Source organism: Nothobranchius furzeri, chromosome 16, assembly GCF_043380555.1.
Source record: "Nothobranchius furzeri strain GRZ-AD chromosome 16, NfurGRZ-RIMD1, whole genome shotgun sequence".
Lineage (NCBI taxonomy): Eukaryota > Metazoa > Chordata > Actinopteri > Cyprinodontiformes > Nothobranchiidae > Nothobranchius > Nothobranchius furzeri.
This window is the reverse complement of record NC_091756.1, coordinates 36,020,417-36,043,613: the sequence shown is the minus strand read 5'-3', so window position 1 is coordinate 36,043,613 and position 23,197 is coordinate 36,020,417. Positions and strand designations below refer to the sequence as shown.

The 23,197-nt window shown below is 42.4% G+C and overlaps 1 protein-coding gene across 2 annotated transcripts; it reads left to right on the top strand.

The window, feature by feature from the left end:
* Positions 1-1,522: 1,522 nt before the first annotated feature.
* LOC107393015 (uncharacterized) lies at positions 1,523-10,651 on the top strand. 2 transcript variants are annotated; one of them, XM_070545416.1, is made up of 2 exons: positions 1,523-2,338; positions 3,881-10,651. In XM_070545416.1, exon 2 carries the CDS (start codon positions 4,095-4,097, stop codon positions 8,160-8,162), a length of 4,068 nt encoding a protein of 1,355 aa, XP_070401517.1. In that variant the 5' UTR covers positions 1,523-2,338; positions 3,881-4,094; the 3' UTR covers positions 8,163-10,651. The 2 variants fall into 2 exon arrangements, with proteins under 2 accessions (XP_070401517.1, XP_070401516.1); XM_070545415.1 differs by having other exon boundaries at positions 1,523-8,458; positions 8,806-10,651.
* The last annotated feature ends 12,546 nt before the right edge of the window (positions 10,652-23,197 follow it).

The following is a 23,197-nucleotide window of genomic DNA, read 5'->3' as shown; positions in this document are numbered from 1 at the left end:
TGGCATTGCCTCAGCACCGGAAGTGTATCACAAGACAATACACACGATCTGTGAACACCTGGAAGGAGTCGACACATCACTGGATGACATCATTGTGTGGGGTAGCACAAAAGCTGAACATGACCTGAGACTGAGAAATGTTCTTGAAGCAACCAGAAGAGCCAATCTGAAGCTGAATAAGGAGAAATGTCAGCTGGGCGCGAACGAACTGACATTCGTTGGAGATATTCTGAGCAGTGAAGGCACCAAACCAGATCCTCAAAAGGTGGCTGCAACTGAAAACATGCCGAGGCCGAAATGCAAGAAAGATGTGCAGAGATTTAATGGCATGGTAAATAACATGGGGAAATTCATACCCAATCTCTCGGAAAAAATGGTGCCACTGAGACAGCTAACGGAAAAGAGACTCGAATGGGAGTGGAATCATGAACATGAGAAAGCATGGAGTGACTTGAAAGATTTGCTTACGAAGGAACCAGTTCTGAAGTTTTATGATCCAATGAGGCCTATTAAGATCTCATCAGATGCATCACAGAGCGGGCTTGGAGCTGTTCTGTTGCAGAAGTATGATGAGTGCTTGTTGCCTATGCATCGCGATCGATGACAGATGCAGAGACGAGATATGTGCAGATTGAAAAAGAACTGCTAAGCATAACATACGCCTGTGAGAGATTTCACCAGTTTGTGTCCGGCAGGCCATCAGTGTTGAAACTGATCACAAGCCGCTGATAGCATTGTTCAAAAAACCACTAAATGACTGTCCGCTGAGAATCCAAAAAATGATGATCCGGCTGCAACATTACAAACTTGACGTGATGTACACGCCTGGCAAGCTGATGTACATAGCTGACACATTATCCAGAGCTGTTGATCCAAATGTGCCAGCAAACACCATGATGGATGATGATGTGAGAGCATATGTGAGCATGGTCACAGGTGCACTTCCCGTTGCAGGAGGGAAGATGGAGCTCATAAGAACAGAGACAAGCAAAGATGGAACATTACAAGCACTGTGCAAGACTATCATAGATGGATGGCCCAGCTGTAAGCAAAGCTGCTCACCTGTTCTTCAAGAGTATTGGAACTGCAGAGCAGAATTGTCTGTAGTGGATGATGTGGTGTTCAAGGGAAGTAAAATTGTTATCCCAAAGAGCCTGAGAGGAGAGATGCTCAAAAAGATACATGCAGGGCATCTGGGCATGGAAAAATGTAAAAGGAGAGCACGTTTCAGTGGGATGTACTGGCCACGGATTAATCAGGACGTGACAAATGAAGTGTCGAGCTGTTCAACATGTCTGACATATCAAGCAAGCAATCCTGCTGAGCCACTAAAGCCACACCCAGTGCCAGACCGACCATATCAGAAGGTGGGGGCAGACCTTTTTGTGTCTGGAGGAAAGGACTATATTGTGGTCACAGACTACTACTCTTTGTATCCAGAGGTATGTAAACTGCAAACAACAACAGCAGAGGCTGTAATCACCTCAATGAAAGCTGTATTTGCACGACATGGTGTGCCAAGTGAAGTGTTCACAGACAATGGACCACAATTCTCCAATATGAGGTTTGGACAGTTTGCCAAAGAATGGTGTTCTGATATCAAAGGTTATGTTAAGGAAGACTGTTTTCTTGTATTAGGTAAATGTTTAAATATGCAATTGTAATTCCCTGGTGCCACCTTAAAAACCTGCAGTTGGTAACAGGCCATGATGTCATCAGTAAATAGGAAGTAAGTCTGTGAATTAAGGAGAAGGCATGTGCAGCATGGTGACCTTAGCCAGATAAATCCAGTGGCATCCACATACATCCTATGTCTTTGGTAGCATTGTGGGTATGTATAGACTTGTTTTATATGTTATGTGCATGTATAAATCATTTTCTTTCGAGTAAGTTAATTTTTTTGTAAGTTTAATGATAAAACCGATCTTGTGCAGTTTGAGCTAGCAATCGCTAATGGAGCTACTTAAAGGGGAACAACAAACACATTAAAGCCATTCATTATAGCGAGACTTGTTAAAATCATAATTTGATGTTTGTAATTGAGTTAAAAAGATAAGTAATTCATATGGACATTGCATGTTGACATATTTAAAAAGAAACTGGGTTAATACATTTTCATCGTTATATATGTACATGGTGAATAAGTACAGTGATTATGCCTTGTACTGTTTGTTACAGTTTCACCTTTCCCTGTATCAATAAACCTGTGAACCGGGAATCGTTTCGTCAGAGTCTTGATGTGGGGAAGGAGTTTAGCTGACTGCCCATCCCTAGCAGAGGCAGTACAGTGAAACCACACTTCCTAGCGGGCAAGATAACGTGGAAACACCGACAGATGGTAAGGAGACCATCATCTCAAGCAACTAATGGACAATTAACACATCTAAGCAGAGATTCGCTAAGAAATTGTTCAGTCCAAGTCAGAAGAAACAACCATGTCAAAAACGAACTCGCACACTCTTTCTGCGCACTCCAGTGCATCATCTAATGGGTCTGCGGCAGCCAAGGCACGAGCACGCGCAGAAGCAGCAAAGGCTCGTCTTTCTTATGCTGAGGAGGAAATAAACCTAAAACTAGAAAAGGCTAAATTGGAAGCCTCACTGAAAATGCTAGAATATAAGAAAGAAACTGCTGCAGCCATTGCGGAGGCAGAAGCGCTGGAAGCTGCAGCTGATATCAATAGTGAAAGACGTAGTTGTGACCTTGTACTAGATTCCGACCCTCTAGAAACAACTCAACGGACACAACAGTATGTTGTGGACCAAAGCAAAGTATCAGAGACAGAGCATCAGCGGCATGAAAATGTTACTCCAATAAAAACAGAGTCATTCTCCAGCTCACATGGAGTTCAGATCTGTAAAGAAGAAGATTTTCATGAGTCACGGCGAGTAAGATTTGAACATAGTTCTGCTACTCCAACCCAGAATCTCAGATCTCAAAATGACTATAGGGGTGCATTTTCCTCAGACTATCCCATTTCTCCTAACGCCAACTATAGCAACCCCAACCCAAATGATTTTGTGAGATATCTTGCACGCCGTGAACTTGTGTCTACAGGCTTACTTCAATTTAATGACAAGCCACATAATTACAGAGCCTGGAAATGCTCATTTCTTTCTGCAACCAGTGGCTTAGATTTGACTGCGAGTGAAGAGATGGATCTTCTCTTAAAGTGGCTTGGTAAGGAGTCAAAAGAACACGCAGAGCAGATCAGAGCAATTCATGTTAATCATCCAGGAGCTGGGCTGGATATGATATGGGAAAGACTCGATAGAACCTATGGCTCAACAGAGGCAATAGAGGATTCTCTCTTTAAGCGCATTGACACGTTTCCAAAGTTAGGAAACCGAGACTATGCTAAGTTAACAAAGTTGAGTGATCTTCTGATGGAACTTCTTTCGGCTAAGGATGAAGGAGACCTACCTGGACTTTCATTCCTTGACACAGCAAAAGGTGTTAACCCAATCGTGCAGAAGCTCCCCTTTCGTCTGCAAGAAGAGTGGGCTTCAGCTGGTGCATCGTACAAACGGCGAGAGCATGTGCCATATCCGCCCTTTACCTTTTTTGTAGAGTTTGTTAGCCAGGAGGCTAGCACTGCCAACGATCCAAGCTTCAACTTCATCACTCAGACAGACATCAGCCACAGAACTGAGAAGTTAGCGTGGCAGCCAAACAAGCATAGAGAAATCTCAGTTTGTAAAATGGACGTATCCTCCAGAGCTAGTTCTGATTTTAGTAAATTCTCATCAAAGCTTGATGATTGTGATAAAGTATGCCTCATTCATGGGAAACCACACCCATTACGCAAATGTCGTGCATTCAGAGAAAAATCGATTGAAGAGCGCAAGATGTTCTTGAAGGAACACAATTTGTGTTTCAGATGCTGCGCAGCATCATCGCACCTTGCTAGGGATTGCAAGGTCAAAGTGCAGTGTTCCGTGTGCAAGAGTGAAAGGCACGACACAGCTCTGCATCCGGGGCCTGCACCTTGGATAGAAGTGAAGGACCCTGCTCCAGACCATGGCGGGGAGGAAGTTGAAACTCTGCCTCAATCGGACATCACCGCCAAATGCACGAAGGTTTGCGGGGGAGATATGTTGGACCGATCCTGTTCCAAAATATGCCTCGTGAAGGTATATCCAGCTGGGAAAAGAGAAAAAGCAGTAAAGCTGTATGCAATTTTGGATGAGCAAAGCAACAGGTCTTTAGTTGGCTCACAATTTTTTGAAGTGTTTGGTGACAGAAGCCCAAGTGCGCCGTACATACTGAGAACATGTGCAGGAGTAAAAGAATCATCAGGAAGGAGGGCAAGTGGATATGAGGTGGAATCTCTTGATGGGACAGTCCGTATTCCATTACCCAGTCTCACAGAATGCAAGGAAATCCCCAACAATAGGGATGAGATTCCAACCCCTGATATCGCTCTTCATCATGCACATGTAAAGTCACTGGCACACCTCATCCCAGATCTGGACCCAAATGCCCAGATCATGCTTCTCTTAGGGCGGGACGTTATCAGAGTACATAAAGTCCGCAAGCAGGTGAATGGTTCACACAACCAGCCCTATGCTCAGAAGTTAGATCTGGGGTGGGTTGTTGTGGGCAATGTGTGTCTCGGCAGTGTCCATAGGCCATCAGCAATCAGCTCCTTCTACACAAATACCACAGAGCTGCAGAGGCCATCTATCTTTAACCCGTGCCCCAATGTGTTTTGTGTTAAAGAAAGGTACAGCGTCACCCAGGTTGCAAACCATCTTCCAACATGTTCTGAACAAGAGTCCACCTGTGATGTTGACCATCTTGGATGCAATGTGTTCAAAAGGACCAAAGAGGATAACCAAGTTGCTCCTTCGATTCAGGACGCTTCATTCATGAAAATAATGAAGGATGGACTACAGAAAGACACAAATAACAGCTGGGTAGCCCCATTACCCTTCAAGAGTCCTTGTCAGCAGCTTCCTAACAACAAGCCTCAGGCACTGAAGCGTCTCAAGTCTCTCATTCACAACTTTGAGAGGAAGCCTGAAATGAAGGAACACTTCCTTAGCTTCATGGAACAGATGTTCAAAAATGGTCATGCAGAGTTGGCTCCTCCGTTGGGTGAGGAGGAAGAGCGATGGTATTTACCAACATTTGGTGTGTACCATCCCAAGAAACCAAAGAAGATCAGAATAGTTTTTGACTCCAGTGCTCGATTCAATGGTGTGTCACTCAACGATGTGCTGTTGACGGGGCCTGACCTGAACAACACACTGCTGGGTGTATTGATTCGCTTTAGAAAGGAAGCTGTTGCATTCTCAGCAGACATAGAACAAATGTTCTACTTTTTCTTGGTCAGAGAAGAGGACAGAAACTTCTTGAGGTTTCTATGGTTCCGTGATAACGACCTCTCCAAAGACATCGTGGACTACCGCATGACAGTCCACGTGTTTGGGAATAGCCCCTCGCCTGCGGTGGCTATTTACGGCCTGCATCAATCCGTTCAGGTCAGTGAGTTCCAGGTTGACCCTGATGTAAAGCATTTTGTGATGCGAGACTTTTATGTAGATGATGGGTTGAAGTCTCTGCCTACAGTCGAAGCAGCTATCGACTTGTTAAAGAAGACACAGGATGTCCTCTCCAGATCTAACCTGAGGTTGCATAAGATTGCAGCAAACAAGACGGAGGTCATGAGAGCCTTTCCTTCAAGAGACTATGCAAGTGACCTTAAAGATCTTGACCTCGATGCAGACACAGTGCAGATGCAACGCCGTCTCGGGCTCAACTGGAACCTTCAAACAGATTGCTTTGTCTTCAGTGTCTCTCAGGAGACAAAACCTTATACCCGCCGGGGAGTCTTATCTATCATTAACAGTCTCTATGATCCTCTTGGGTTTGTAGCACCAGTTTTAATACAAGGCAAGACCATTCTACGAGAGCTCACTGCTGAGAATTGTGACTGGGATGCGCCATTACCTCGAGACAAAGAGGAAGCTTGGACCTCGTGGAGAGCTTCACTGACAGATTTGTCAAGTCTGATGATACCCAGACCCTACACTGAAACTTCACCATCGACAGCTGTCAACAGAGAATTGTGTGTTTTCTCTGATGCTTCAACAAAAGCTATTGCTGCAGTAGCATATCTTAGAGTCACAAACACTGCTGGAAACCATCATGTGGGGTTTGTCATGGGAAAGGCCAAGCTGGCTCCTCGTCCAGACCACACAATCCCGAGATTGGAGCTCTGTGCAGCAGTACTGGCTGTTGAGTTGTCAGACCTGATCTCAGCAGAACTTGATCTTCAGCTTAATGCTGTGACTTATTACACAGATAGCAAGGTGGTTCTGGGCTACATTTGCAATGAGACTAGGCGATTTTATGTGTACGTAAGCAATCGAGTCCTGCGCATTCGAAGATCCTCCAGTCCACGCCAGTGGCGCTACGTGGCCACAAACCAGAACCCTGCAGACCATGCAACACGTTCGGTTGCTGCGGGCACTTTAAAAGACACCAACTGGCTTAGTGGACCCAAGTTTTTGTCCAAACCAGAGCAAGATGTCCCTGGCATCACCTTTGATCTTGTGGAACCAGGTTCAGATCCAGACATCCGACCGTTTGTGTCTACATTAAGCACTGCCACAGCATCCAAGCAACTTGGGTCCCAACGATTCACCAAGTTTTCTTCGTGGCGGTCACTGACTCGTGCAATCGCCCATCTGAAACATATTGCCAGTTGCTACAACATGATCACAACGAACAGACTTTGTAAGGGCTGGCATCTTTGCAAGACAGGATTGAGTGTTGAGGAATCCACCCAGGCCTCAGACATCATCATTCGATCAGTCCAAGAAGAGGTTTATGGTGAGGAGATCAAATGTATCATGGTACACAAAGAGGTTCCCAGAAGTAGTCCTCTGAAAAGTCTCGATCCCTTTATTGATGCACATGGCCTACTAAGAGTCGGAGGTCGTCTTAACTATTCAAGCCTTGCTCAGAGTGAGAAGACTCCTGTGATTATTCCAGGGAATCATCATATTGCGACCCTGCTCATTAGAAAGTACCACGAACAAGTTCACCATCAAGGGCGACTCTTTACGGAAGGGGCTGTCCATTCAGCTGGGTTGTGGATTGTTGGTGGCAAGAGAAAAGTGAGCAGCATCATCTACCGATGTGTGACATGCAGAAGACTCAGAGCTCCAGCAAGCTGTCAAAAAATGGCCAGCCTTCCGGCAGATCATCTTTCAACAGACCCTCCCTTCACAAATGTTGGCCTTGATGTGTTTGGTCCTTGGAGTGTTTCTGCACGCCGGACTAGAGGAGGCCTCTCACACAGCAAAAGGTGGGCCGTGATTTTTACATGTATGAGCGTAAGAGCAGTACATATTGAAGTCATAGAATCCCTCGACACGTCCAGCTTTATCAACGCATTAAGGCGGTTTCTAGCAGTCAGAGGTCCAGTCAAAAGTATTCGATCAGACAGAGGCACTAACTTCGTGGGTGCTTGTCAGGCCTTGAAGATACCTTCTAACATCGACCACAATGGTGTCAAGTCTTACCTGTCAGCCCAAGGATGCTCTTGGACATTCAACCCTCCATATGCCTCCCACTTTGGTGGAACGTGGGAAAGGATGATTGGTCTGGCTAGAAGGATTCTTGACTCCATGTTCCTCCAGCTCAAAGGTAAGCTTACCCATGAAGTGTTGGTAACTTTCATGGCAGAAGTAGCAGGCATTATTAATGCCCGACCTCTTGTTCCTGTAACAACTGACCCCGACAACTCATTCATTCTTACGCCAGCTGCTCTTCTAACACAGAAGGTAAACTGTGTTCCTGCTCCTCCAGGAGAGTTTGGACCCTCTGACCTCTACAAGCATCAGTGGAGACAAGTCCAGCACCTGTCCAACACCTTCTGGGACAGGTGGCGCAAGCAGTTCCTTCCAACATTGCAATCACGTAGGAAGTGGCAGTCATCTAACCCAAACATTAAGCCAGGGGATGTTGTTCTCCTCAAAGACAGCCAAGTACAAAGAAATAAGTGGCCACTTGGTCTGATAACACAGACCTCCCAAAGCAAAGATGGTAAAGTTCGCCAGGTCGAGGTCAAGGTCATCAAGCCCGGCGGAGAAACATTGTTTGTCAGACCCATTACAGAAATAGTACTTCTTCTGGCTCCAAATGTCTAGGTGTTAAACTGTCATTGGTAAAGTGTGGTGGCGTTAATCACGCCAGGCGGGGAGTGTTCTGATATCAAAGGTTATGTTAAGGAAGACTGTTTTCTTGTATTAGGTAAATGTTTAAATATGCAATTGTAATTCCCTGGTGCCACCTTAAAAACCTGCAGTTGGTAACAGGACATGATGTCATCAGTAAATAGGAAGTAAGTCTGTGAATTAAGGAGAAGGCATGTGCAGCATGGTGACCTTAGCCAGATAAATCCAGTGGCATCCACATACATCCTATGTCTTTGGTAGCATTGTGGGTATGTATAGACTTGTTTTATATGTTATGTGCATGTATAAATCATTTTCTTTCGAGTAAGTTAATTTTTTTGTAAGTTTAATGATAAAACCGATCTTGTGCAGTTTGAGCTAGCAATCGCTAATGGAGCTACTTAAAGGGGAACAACAAACACATTAAAGCCATTCATTATAGCGAGACTTGTTAAAATCATAATTTGATGTTTGTAATTGAGTTAAAAAGATAAGTAATTCATATGGACATTGCATGTTGACATATTTAAAAAGAAACTGGGTTAATACATTTTCATCGTTATATATGTACATGGTGAATAAGTACAGTGATTATGCCTTGTACTGTTTGTTACAGTTTCACCTTTCCCTGTGTCAATAAACCTGTGAACCGGGAATCGTTTCGTCAGAGTCTTGATGTGGGGAAGGAGTTTAGCTGACTGCCCATCCCTAGCAGAGGCAGTACAAATGGGACTTTGTTCACACGACGTCAAGCCCGCATTACCCGCAATCTGATGGACTAGTGGAAAAGTCCGTCCAAACGGTGAAGGGGCTGATGAGTAAGGCATGAGACAGTGGTGCTGACTTCTACCAAAGTCTGCTCGTATACCGCGCAACGCCACTTGAGTGTGGTATGTCGCCAGCTCAGCTGCTTATGGGACGACGCCTTAGATCAAACTTGCCCATTCAGGATAATCTGCTTAAAACACGTGAGGGAAACAGCGTGAATAAGTTTAAGGAGCAACAAAAAGTGAAGCAGAAGTTCTATTATGAGAGAGGAACAAAGAATTTGCCTGAACTGCATGCTGGGGATCAGGTGAGATTCAAAGACAAAACCAGCACATGGGCGCAGAAAGCGACAGTTCTACGGAATGATCAACCTCGATCATTCATCATTCGGACTAAAGACGGAGCTGTGCTGAGAAGAAATTGCAGAGATCTTCTTCAGGGACCGGTGGTAGTGGAGCAGAGGTTGGAGGCTGCTGATCAACCACAACACACACATGAGACACTGTCACCTGTAACATCTGCACATACACATGTACAAACACCTGCACATACACATGTACAAACACCGAGAAGATCTGTAAGACAAGTGAAGCCACCTATGAGACTGATTGAACAGATGTAATGTGTTGACATATTGTTTGGAATATGATGTTACGTTATCTCTGTAAGTTCACCATGTTTGGTTTTTGGGGTTGAATGGGTTATAATTGTTGAAAGCTAGTTAATTGTTTACATTACTTTACCAAAGCTTGGTTTAACAAATAACATATAATTAGAGGCTGGTTATGTTTGTGTAAGTCAGTATGTTATTGTGTTTTTTTTTTAAAGAAAAAAAAGGAAGATGTAATGATAACAGCAAATCATTATTTGCTTAGTATCATGGCTTATGTAGTTAATACTGCTAGACGGTAGGGGGAGCCAGGGGGACGCAGATGACCAGCGGTCTGGGACAGTAATGGCGAAGCTTGGTTGTTGCATGTGAGCCTGAGTTCGATAAAGTACCTTCTCTTCAAGTAATGGTGTCGTTATTGAGAACCCACAACAATATAAGAAACAAGACAATCTTTACTTCAGATATTTACCGATCTTTTTAGGGAATAGCATCTATTTAAATTGTCTTTGGTGAAATGGGCCACAAGTTAAATAAAGATGTTTTAAACCATCGCTGCACATGAACAAAAAGGAAGTCCATCAAAAAATGCAGAACTGGGTGATTTTGATGAATAAACAAATAAATAACTTGAGCAAAAACTTTAGATTTGTGTTACAATATAATCAGAAATTATAGAATCAACATGGTGCAATTGGCCACTTCAGGTGTGTGCAGGCAGGCTACAGAAAACTGGAAATTTTCAGTCCTAGACTCAATCCAAAGCATTAAGCAGGTGATAAATTCCCTCCATTGTGTCTTCATCCTCTCCATGGTTAACTTCAGTTTTAGGATTACATTTGAAGCAATGTTTAAGAACAGTATCTGAAAGAATATCATCCTTGTATTATTTTAGGATTTCTAGTTACTCTGAATAAGTGCTCAAGCCTGATACAACAACTTTTTATTCTCTCAAATATTTCCTGAAATGAACTCGGATCATTTTCTGTTTCCATGACATTGATCTGAAAAGATGCTTTAAAAAAAAGAGGAACCAACGAGCACCAGCTCTGTTCACCATGTGTGTTGCATGTAGAGCTAAATAAACCTGTCTCAGAATAAAATGTGGTTTATCTTTTCCCTTAAAAACAAAAATCACATTTTCATTGTTGCTGCTATGAATTTATTCAGGTGCCTCATGCCAGTCCACCTGTCTGCCAGTAAATCCGCCAAGCATATCTGTCCGTCTGTGGTTCTGGCTGGGCCAGCGACATGCCAAACAAGCTGTGAATGTATTTGTACAGACGATGGAGTCTGTCATCACCTGATTCCCTTCCAAGTGAAAGCTTTTGTCTCTTTATAACATTTACTGTCAGTTCACTTCATTTTGGACAAATGTAAAAAATAAATCTGCAGCCGATTCAGCTAGCGATCAGTTCCTCCAAACAAGGGTGATATTTTATGCCGAAAGTAAAACAAGTCACATACACTTAATAATACATCAGTTAATAAAACACCAACTGCAGTACAAGATTGCCATTTTCGCATTTAGTTGTCTTTTAATCAATTTACATGGAGGACTTCAAAGGTGCAATATGTAAGAATGAAGTAAGATTGACATCCTGTGGTCAAACTTGGTACTGCAGTCTATTCTCCTAAGCAAAGGTGACATTTTCATTATTGTTCTTTGAGTTTCATGGCTGTTGCCAGTTACGGATAAAGACCAGAAGATTCTAGATGACAAGCAAAAATGAGTCATACACAGTAAGTTCTCACGGTGTTAGCATTCTTGGCTGTTTAACGGTAGGAGCACTCACTGCACGTATTAGGGTAATATTTCTCCAGATTTAGAGGAAGCTGGTATTTTGCCATCTTGCTGTTAGCTTGCTGTTATAGTTCGGGGTTAGGGTGAAAGATTCATGACAGGAAGTAAAACGCCATGATTAACTCATTATTTACTTCACACATACATCTGACTAACATTGAGTTGTTGGTAATTGAAAAATTAGCTTGAGATGATTTTAGAGTGGACTATTTGCTTCCAATTTAATGTTAGCAGCTTGCTGGTAGCCTTTACCCTTCTTCACCTAATTTTAAAACAAAAAGGACACCATGGCTTCTTACCCCGGTTTCACACTGGAAGCATCGGCACCGTGAAACGGCAGTGAACTGGTTTACTCGCAAACTTCAAAGCTATCCTTTTCACACCAGGAGAGTCTTGACAGTGGCACAGCTTTGTCACTGTGCTCGTCACTGGACTCGTGAGATCACAAGATCCATCTAGACATCAGGTCATGGTTTGTTTATGCAATACGCAATTAAACCTCTCTCCACGTCAATCTACTGCACCTAGAGGATCTTCTGACATCCTTTAACTCTGCAGTCAGAGATGCTAGGGTTTCCTATTTTTCCAACCTGGTGTCCCACCCAAGGTGCTGTTTAACACCATCAGCAGCATTTTCTCTCCTGCCTCTCCTACAGCCTCCATCCACTCTGTTGCAGACTGTGAAAACGTTCTGTCTTTCTTTGTGGACAAAGTCAATAAGGTTAGATCTAGCATCTTTCCTTCAGCCTTATCTCTGCCCCTCCCAACTGCAACCCGACCCGTCATCCTAGATAGCTTTGCTCCTGTTTCTTTGCCCGAGTTAACCAAACTAGTTGACTCTATGAAGACCTCTGAATGCCCACTCGACATCTTACCCTCATCTTTGTTTAAAAGTGCTTTTCAGTCCATCGGTTCCAGCGTGCTCTCTATAAGTAATGCTTCTCTGGTTTCTGGTCAAGTCCCCGCTTACTTTAAGAATGCTGTAATCCACCCACTTATTAAAAACCCGAGTCTTGACCCCTCTCTCCATAGCAGCTTCAGACCCATCTCTAAACTTCCGTTCATCTCCAAGACCTTGGAAAAGGTTGTGGCTAAACAACTCACAGCTGCTCTCGATGAACATAACATCTATGACTGCTTACAGTCAGGTTTTCATAGAGCTCATTCTACTGAAACAGCTTTTAGGGTCTCTAATGACCTTCTGACTCACAGTGATGTAGGGGACTGTTCTGTTCTGGTCCTGCTGGATCTGACTGCAGCCTTTGACACTGTTGACCATCACCTGCTACTGGAGAGGCTGAGAGACTGGGTAGGCCTATCAGGAACTGCTCTGGAGTGGTTCTCCTCTTATCTTTCTGAGCATTCCTTTTCTGTGGCTGTCTCCAACTTTAGGTCCTCCACCACCTCCTTTACCTACTGTATGGTGACCCACAAGGTTCTGTGCTGGGGCCTCTGCTCTTCCTCCTCTATCTGCTTCCTCTTCAGCACATCCTGAGCTCTTTCAAAGGAATCTCCTACCATATTTACACCGATGACATCCAACTGTACATCTCCTTTAAGCCCCATGAGATGTCTAAGCTGCAGCTGTCACACACCTGCTTAGGCTCTATTAAAACCTGGATGGCTGGGAGCTTTCTTCAGCTGAATGAAGATAAGACTGAGATGCTCATCTGTGCCCCAGACAAGCTGGTTCCCAAAGTCAGAAACTCTCTTGGTCAGCTTGCTTCTCAAACCAAACCTTCTGTCAGGAATCTTGGCGTGACCTTTGACCCAGCTCTCATCCTGTAATCTCATGTCAGTTCTCTTGTTCGCTCTTCCTTCTTCTATCTCAGGAACATTGCTAAGCTGAAGCCCATTCTGTCGCGCTCTGAACTTGAGACCATTATCCACACCTTCATCTCCTCATGCTTAGACTACTGTAACTCTCTTTTCACGTGTCTGAACAAAACCTCCCTGAACCGTCTACAGGTGGTTCAGAATGCCTGTGCTCGGCTTCTGACCAAGTCCTCCAAACACACCCACATCACCCCACTTATCCTCCAGCTTCATTGGCTGCCAGTCAACTTCAGGGTTCATTTCAAGATCCAGGAGCCTCATTTATCAAGCTGAAACATAATCCCATCTGTGCAAACGGGGTCGGAAAACTGCGTAAGCAACTTTCCACGCAAACTTTGGGATTCATCAAAGAAAACTTTGCGGAAAAATGTGTGCAACTTTAAGTTGACTAAGGACCTTGCTTACGCACATTTTGGACATGGAGAGCACCTGCAGTGCTGCTGCTGAGAAGGATAAAATTATGAAATCCTGCAGCAGTATCACTTGTACTGCTTCGTTTTCACACAGAAAAAGACCCCCCACACGCACGCGCGTACAGACACATGCGCGCACACTCACACACATACGTGCGTGCGCACACACACACACACAGCCTGAAGCGCAGAATACGGAATGCAGAATATCAGCAGGGGGACAGATTGAGACAGAATGTCATGCGTCTGTGACAGTGTCCTGTCACTGTGACCCGATTGATCATGCGCCCTGGGTAGTTTAACAGGGGAGATCTCCATTTGGCTGACTGGTTAGCGCGCATGACTTTCACCTTGGAGTCTAGGGATCAAATCCTGTCTAAAGAATTCACAACAATTGACTGCTTCAGCAACGCTGTGCCACTCCGTGGATTTTCTCTTATTTGTTTTGCAAAAACACTTCCTTTTATTTCTCCACCTCACCCACAGGTACCTCAATTTCTGATTCTGTGAAATTGCGCTTTCTTGATCTGCCTTGATCTACGGTCGCCATCGTCATTGGCGGAGTGCTGCAACAGCCGGCTTATGTATATGCATGAGATCGACAAGGCACTTTGCATTGACCATTTATGGCAGAAAGTGGGCGTGTTAGGGTGGGATGTGACTAAAATGCAGTTGAGAAACATTCTCGTTAGTTTCCGATTAATGAAGCGGAGATTGCATGCAGCTGTGCATACTCCATGTATGATAGATGACAAATCTACTTGGCGTAAGTACTTTTTTTTTTTTTTTTTGCTGAGCTTAAGTACGGTTTTAGTAAGGATTCTATGCAATGTTTGATAAATGAGATCCCTGGTTCTGGTCTGTAGGGCCCGACATGGACAAGCACCATCATACATTGGTGATCTTCTCAGCCCCTACACCGCCAGCAGGTCCCTGAGGTCCAGTGATCAAAGCCTACTGGCTGTGCAGAACACCAGGCTAAAGACCAAAGATCATTTGCTGCTGTGGTCCCCAGACTCTGGAACTCTCTCCCCCTGAGCCTGAGATCAGTGGACTCTGCGGACTCCTTTTAAAAGCAGCTGAAATCTCACTTGTTCAAGCTGGTTTTTGTATGACCTTCATCATCCTCTCCTTGTTCTGCTCTCCCTACCTATTCCACCTTCCTCAGGATCTAATGATTTCCCTCTTTCCTATTCAGTCTCTCTCTTTCTATTTCTATTTTTAATCATTTTCTAAATTATTTTTTATATTTTTACATTTTTGGTTTTTGTGAAGCACCTTGTGATTTTTATCTTGAGAGGTGCTATAGAAAAGATATTTTCTTCTTCTTAAACCAAAAAGGAAATCACGTTTTACATCGCTGTTTGATGTCATATACAATGTTATTCCTCTCCACTGTCAGGAACAGCCATGAAAAACACACTACTGCACTTCTGAAACAATGCTGTGAGTAAATAAGCTGTTAGGTTACACGTAAGCTTCACACACACACACACACACACACTGCAATACTTTTATTTTGAAAGTCACTGGAGATTTTTACACTGAAGCGGTGCAATTTCCTGTCTAGCCCCATGTTAACTGCGGAAATTGAAGTGTTCCAGAAGCAGCTCGTGGCAAAAACAGAACCCTTTTTTTAGAGCGGGCAGCAGAGGGCGACAACGTCCTCTGCTGCCCGACGATCAACGGAGTAGGAAGTGACGCCACCATCAGCGTCAGCTCTGAGAAAGTTTGCAGCCATGAACGAAACTGTCAGCAGCAAGGTAAAAAAGAAACCTTTTTTGTGTTTTAAAAAAGAACCAATAATGCAGTTAGAAAAGCAACACAGTAAGAACATACCAAAGATTTTTAAAGAAAAATACGGACAACAAGGAACAAAAGGACTTCTGCCGTTTGGAACGTTTACACCAAAAACACGCACGTCTCAGGAACCACCTCCACTTCAATTTAAGATGCCGTGACGAAAACATCATGCCAACGAGCCTACAGCTGAAAACACCGATCCGGACCAAGACAGCACAGAACATAATGGAAAGAACACAGAAAGCACTACTCAAAGAAAGTATAAGAAACGTTGTAACCAAACAGAAGTGGAAAACGAACTGGAAAGAAGACGCCTGGACTTAAAAAGGAATTACAAACTTGATAAACAAACGGAGGAGCTAATTATAGGACACATGATGGAACAACAGGAAAAAGAGTTCATTAACGTAAAAGAAAGACACATAAAGAAGTTAAACAAATTCATCAACAAGAAAAAGAGAAAAGAAATACAAGATAGCACCACCCAAAGCTAATGGGTATGAAACATTTCACAATACGAACTAATAGAAGCAGAAAAAAGCATATTAAAAAAAGGTTTAAATTTTGTAGTAACACCAAAGAAAATACCATATGGTGAATTTATTGTAACAACAGCTCACAGATGAGGGAAAGAAAGCAGAATGTAGAAATAATGTTGTTGGGATATTAAAAAACAGCCAAATTCAACACAGCAATATTACAAAAGAAGAACAATCAGCCATGACAGCATTATCCAAAAATTAACAGATAATTATTCAGCCGGCAGACAAAGGAAGAACCACAGTGGTAATGGTCAAAGAAAAATATAAACAACAGATGAAACAGATGCTAGAGGACAAATTACAAAATACTTAAAAAAGACCCAACAGAAAACATTAAGAAAAACATGAAAAAATTACTGAAGCCACTACAAGAAAAAGGCTAAATAACAGAAAAAATGTACAAATGCTGGATTCCTACAGCAAACATAATACCAAGAATATACGGACCTCCAAAAATACACAAACAAAACACCCCACTTAGACCAATAGTAGATAGCATAGGTATACCAACATACAACATGGCAAAAGAAATCAGCAAAATCATCAGCACATTATTAGGTAACACAGATCAACACTGCAAAAACAGCACAGAACAAGCAAAACAACTAAAAAAGATTACAACAGAAGATAACGATATACTCATCTCACATGAGTCACATCCCTGTTCACAAAAGCACCAACCCAAAAAACCATAGACATAGTAGTTAACAGAATCAGACAGGACAAAAATTTACACAAAATATCAAACCTCACAGCAGATGACATAGCACAACTAATAGGATAGGGTGACCATATTTCCATTTCCACAAAAGAGGACAGGGGATCTGTGCCTATGACGTCACACTATGGCAACGCCACACAAACCACGTTGGGACCCATTTTTTTGTAAGAACTAAAATTAATATTGTATTCTGCTAATAAAAGGGCTCTAAAACAATTCATATGTAAATATTTTGCATATTTATTGCAAAATCTCATTTTTCTGCTTTAGTGCTGCAACAATGTTTTATTAATAAGAAATTATTATACCCAGTGGCGGCTGGTGAAAAATATTTTTGGTGGGGCTGTGCTATTTTTTTTTTAAACAAACTTGTGCTTTCTGAGCTTTGTGCACAACTTCACTATTTCCTGATTTAAGCACAGCTCTTTTATTTCCTGTCTTACATTATTGGACAAACTGATTAATCCAGGTGTGTCTGACTATTGGCAAACTGCCTTGCGGACCAAGGTTGAAAAATACTGCATTAAATTGCACATAAAATAACATGACCATAAATGGTAAATAGGCAATGCAAGAGGCAAGTAACAAAAACATTTTGTTTAATTTCAACATTTGAGTGAACATGAAAAATTATGAGCAGGTCACTGTTACAGTAATGGTAGTAAACACTACTTAGACAAAATGCCAGAAATTTACACTGTTAGGACTTATGGAAAGTGGAAACACTTTCATAGGAAATAATGTCATCAGTATCCTCTTACAAATGTCATATTTCCCACTTCCCAAGCTGGGAAATTTGTTTGCTGCAGCAGAAGTGTAACAAGTAAAATGGAATCAGATTGATGTATGTACAAATTTACTTGAAATACACATTTACATGATTAAATATGTATAATAGGTATGTGTGTTGAAATGAGTTTTTACAGTTATTGCACATTAAACAATGTACATGTTATTAAACAAATGGTTTGTGGGACAACCAAGGATTTCTGATTCTGATTGTCTTGTTTACAGAAATGTAATGTACAGCTTACCTCTGCACCCAGCTGCTATTCTCCCTGTCCAAACGTCCTCCGTTTCTTTGTTGGCTGCTGCACTGATGCGCTGCATTCCTCAGTCAGAGAATGAATGGAGTCCCCAATGAGACACAAGTTCCACATCCACCTTCTGTGGATCCCAGCCGTTTTGAATAACAAACACAGAAAGCAAAATAACGCATTAGCGTGATTGCATCCAGCTAGCCACTGCTTCCTGGTGTACCAATTTTGGGAGAAGCATCGTGTGTACAGTTTACCCTTCTCCTTCTCCTGCTGGCTTATCTTTATGTCGGGCTGATCTGGTCCAAGCTCTTTGACATTAAGTTTTTCCACCATAGTTCTCCTCTCGAACAGATACCGGAGAAGACCGAACTGAATTCAGTGGCTGCTGAGATCCGGTCAATCAATCAATCAAATTTTATTTCTAAAGCGCTTTTCAAACAAAGTGTTATTCAAAGTGCTTTACAAAATGACCCCAGATTCCCATAACAGGTTAAAAACATTAACAAACATATGCAATCACACGCACACACACACAGACTCACACACACACACAAGTAAGAATTATATTAGGCTGAGTCCAGATGAGCCAAGTATGGTAACGCAAGGAAACGCCATCAGAGGAGCCATCTGCCCCGGCAGCATCAGGTCTTCCACACTAAATCAGGGTGCTCAGTGGAGGGGGAGCATAGACCCCCACCTATAGAGCGCCCAGGAAGCTACAGTCGACCACCGCTCCCGGGGCAGAGGGCCCCCACAGAGGAAACACTGGATTAAAATGAGTAAAAATATAATAAAAGAGCTAATATAAATGACAACAATTAGAAAATAAGTAATAAATAAAATCATAGACAGTAAAATAATAATTTAAATAATAAAACTGTGCTAAAATATAATCATATAGAACATGCAAAGCAAGTAATAAAATATAATCATGTAAAACGAGAAATAAAACTGTAGTAAATATTTAGATAAAAGCTAACCTAAAAAGATGGGTCTTGAGTCTTGACTTAAAAACATGAACGTTCTCTGCGGCCCTGAGGTCCTCTGGCAGCTCGTTCCAGAGGCGATGGCCATAACACTGGAAGGACGCCTCGCCGTGAGTTTGTGTCCTGACTTTAGGGATGACCAGGAGACGCCTGCCAGAGGAGCGCAGAGTCCGCGAGGGTTCATATTGTAAAAGCAGTTCTGATAGATAAGAAGGCCCAAGACCATTAAGACACTTAAAAATCATTAGAAGAACCTTAAAATTGATCCTGAAACATACGGGGAGCCAATGCAATGATTCTAAAACTGGTGTAATGTGCTGCCGCCTCCTGGTCTTCATCAGGACACGTGCTGCCGAATTTTGTAAAATTTGTAAGCCTGAGATGCTCTTTTTGGGAAGACCAGAAAGCAGGGCATTGCAGTAGTCTATCCTACTGGTGATAAAAGCATGCATCAACGTCTCCGTATTGGCCCGAGAGAGAATGGGGCGGACTCTGGCGATGTTCTTTAGATGATAAAAACCTATTTTTGTGATATTTTTAATGTGTGGGATAAAAGTCAGCTCAGAGTCAAAAATCACACCCAGGTTCTTCACTTGTTCAGATGGATTAAAAGACAGAGATTGTAATTTCGGTAAAAGCTTCTCTCTCTGGGCCTCAGGACCAATGACTAAAACTTCAGTTTTGTCCTGGTTGAGCTGGAGAAAGTTCTCTGCCATCCAGGATTCGATGTCTAAAATACAGTTAAAAAGTGCATCCATTGACCGAGAGTCATCCGGAGACACGGAGATGTACAACTGTGTATCATCAGCATAACTGTGAAAGTTGACCCCGTGTCTCCTGATGACACTGCCAAGAGGGAGCATATAAAGATTAAAAAGCACTGGGCCTAAAATTGAACCCTGGGGCACACCACATGTAATCCCATGGACCCTAGAGGAACAGGTATCCAAACTCACCATGAAAGTCCTGTCTGTGAGGTAGGATGTGAACCATCTATGTACAGCACCAGAGAGGCCAATCTGTTGTAAACGAGTTAAAAGAATGGTGTGGTCTACCGTATCGAAGGCAGCACTTAGATCCAGTAGAACCAACACTGTCAACTTCTGTTTATCATAATTTACTCTAAAATCATTTAAAATCTTCAGAAGGGCTGTCTCGGTGCTGTGGTTCACCCTAAAACCAGACTGAAATTTCTCTAGGACATTATTAGTGTTTATAAAATCATTTAGTTGATTTGAAAACCAACTTTTCTAAAATCTTGCTTAAAAATGGTAAGTTGGATACCGGTCGATAATTGTTCAATTCATTAAAATCTAAATTGCTCTTCTTCAACAGGGGCCTCACCACCGCCCTTTTAAAGGCAGCAGGAAAGACCCCCGTCTGAAGGGAGCAATTCATCAGGGTTAAAATCTCATCACTAAAAGATCCATAAAATTGTTTAAAGAACGAAGTTGGAATTGGGTCCAGAACACATGTGGTGGGTCTCACTGAGGAGAAAACTTTATCAAGAGTCTCAGCTTCTACCAGGACAAAACTGTTCAGTGTTTCCTCTGGTATAGACAGACATTCATATTTATCTAAAACCTTATTACTTATGGAGGATAAAATATTCCGTCTGATGGTGTCTACCTTCCCTCTGAAGTGGGCTGCAAACTCCTCACAGAGTGCATTTGAGGGTGTTTTCTGAAGTGAATTGGAAGTATGGTTTAAAATGTTGTTTATGGTGGAAAAAAGTATTCTGGGATTGTGTTTATTGTCTAGAATGAGTTTGGAAAGGTATGCGTGTCTTGAATTTCTCACTGCGTTATTATATGATTTAAGTAGCTCTGTATATATTTGATGATTTATAGTTGTTTTGTTCTTTCTCCATATCCGCTCTGCAACCCTGCAATTTCTCTTTAATTTCTTTAGATTTTCATTTCTCCATGGTGAAGCACGTTTTGAATAAAAACTTTTGATTTTAAGTGGAGCAAGCAGGTCGAGAGCGGATTTCAGTCTACTGTTAAAATCATTGACCGTAAAATCACAAGAGGCAGTTACCGGAGTGGGAGGGATCTTTCTAAAAACTTCAAGAAAACCTGCAGCCACTTCAGGGGTGAGATGACGCTTCCTTACAGTTCTCACAGAGGGTTCCAGCTGGATAAAACTGGTGATGCTAAAAAATACACAGTAGTGATCAGATACAGCCAAATCAATAACAGAGGACACACTGGTGGACAGGCCATACGTGATGACCAAGTCCAGGGTGTGTCCTCTGTTGTGAGTTGGCTGTGTGACATGTTGATTAAAATCCATATAACTCAGAATATTTAAAAACTCCTTTGAAAAAGGATCAGAAGGATTATCTATATGTAAATTAAAATCACCGGCTAAAATGATCCTTTCAAAGCAGTTGTGAAGGATTGATAAAAACTCTGAAAATTCTTGAATAAAAATGGCACTCTGCTTAGGAGGCTGATAAACTGTGACACATAAAATCTGAGGAGAGCTAAAAACTGCAGCTGTATATTCAAAAGTGGTAAAATTATCAAATAAAACTGGTTTGGCAGAAAGTATTGATGAACTAATAAAAGCAGTACCGCCTCCCCTTTTGCTACTCCTCGTTGAAAAATTAAAATTAAAATCTGACGGAGAGGCCTCTGTGAGAACAACAGGTGCATCTGAACTCAGCCATGTTTCTGTTAAAAGCAGACAGTGCAGATTACGATATAAAATCAGGTCATTTATTAAAAACGTTTCATTCAGCAGAGAGCGAACATTTAAAAGAGCCATATTAATAGTAACAGGTGAAGGAGTGACTGTTTTAACTGAAGGTTGGACTTTTGGTAACTGTTTTAGATTATTGGGGTTGCTTTTGTTTGGTTTATGGTTGTTTGTCCGCTCTCTGCTGATAATAACAGGTATGAATGAGGTATGGCAAGGTCCAAGTCCGATATGTGATTTACTGTTAAAATCAGGGGTGGGTTGGTAGGAGCAGGGACCAGCTACACATCAGGATGTAGGAGCAGATGAGGCCAGTGGAGTAGACAGGGGGGGTCGTGGACAAGCCAGGCTCATGGTTAGAGTACGGGTCTCCAAACAGGTGTCTCCTGCCCCAGAAAATGTTAAAATTGTCTATAAAACCAACATTACGGATCACGGTGACAGAGGAAAGCCAGGTGTTTAATGATAAAAGTCTGCTAAAATGGCCGATTCCTCTGCCCATGGTGGGAGTGGGGCCAGAGATAAAAACAGACAGGTGCATAGTTCCTAAAAGATTAAAAAGGTGAATAAAATCACGCTTGAGGAGCTCTGACTGCTGCTTACGGTATCCATGTTGTAGGCGCACTGTCTACGTCTGCGTCACGACCGTCAAAACGTGCTGGAGTCGAGACTCTCCGAGTTCTACCGAACATCAGCGAAAGCCTTGGCGGTAGCTCTATCGCCCATCATGCTTCTGAAACGTTCTGAAACAACGTCTACGCTGATTCGATACATTCCCATTCCTACCCTTTGATTTTCTTGTCAGCAATTGGACAACTGGTCCCGTCCTGTTTGGGCGATTGAAAAACAGCACACAGCCTCCACCGCTCGGCAGAGATCGGCAGAGACCGGCAGAGACAAATATAGATATATATACATATATGATTTATTTTTGTTACAAAACACACAATTAACTTAGAATATGTGATTATTGTTAATTTTATTTATTTATTTTTTTAAATAAAAATTAACAACACAGGGGAAACTGGGAGGGCGGCGCCCTATCGCCCTCTACTGGCCAGCCGCCACTGATTATACCTTTTGTTTTACTACAGCATCGGTAAGCTTCCTGTGCACGATTATTAAGGATGCTTGTTTCAGCTGTGAGATTAGACGATAGGATCAATGAAAAAATAAGTTATCACACACTGCATGGAAACTTTCAGAGAATCCACAAATAGTGGCTTTCAAATGGTTTTGTTACTTTTTGCAAGTCTGATAATATTAGAACATGTCAGTAATGTCTGAGGGGCTTTTACAAACACTGTATAACTAACACTCCTGGACAGGATATGAATTACACAGAGGCTTCTGGGGAGCCCAGTTATAGAGGTGGGGGATGTTCTGTTTGGCCTTGGCCCCCAAAATGCCTTGAAACGACATTGGGTGTGTGACAGAGTTTTGAAGATGATCTGAATTGTATCAGATGTATAAATAATACGTGTGTATAACTTATTGTTTTGTACAGGTAAAAACGTGTAATGGAGATAAATCTACCTACATTTTACTTTTCAACTCTTTGTTTTGTTTTCTTGTTATTTAACTATTTTCCTGTCCTGTCTGTCCGTCATCTTACTGCATCTCCTCTAAATTCTCCAGAAAAACTGCTGCCTGGATTCTTTTTCACCTCATCAGTTACTTTTGAGCAGATCAAAGGGATCTCCTGACCGCAAAGCAGAGTGCACGTTTCAATGCTGCGTCAGTGAGGTGAAATCACTGCAGCACACAATGAGCTCCGCAGTA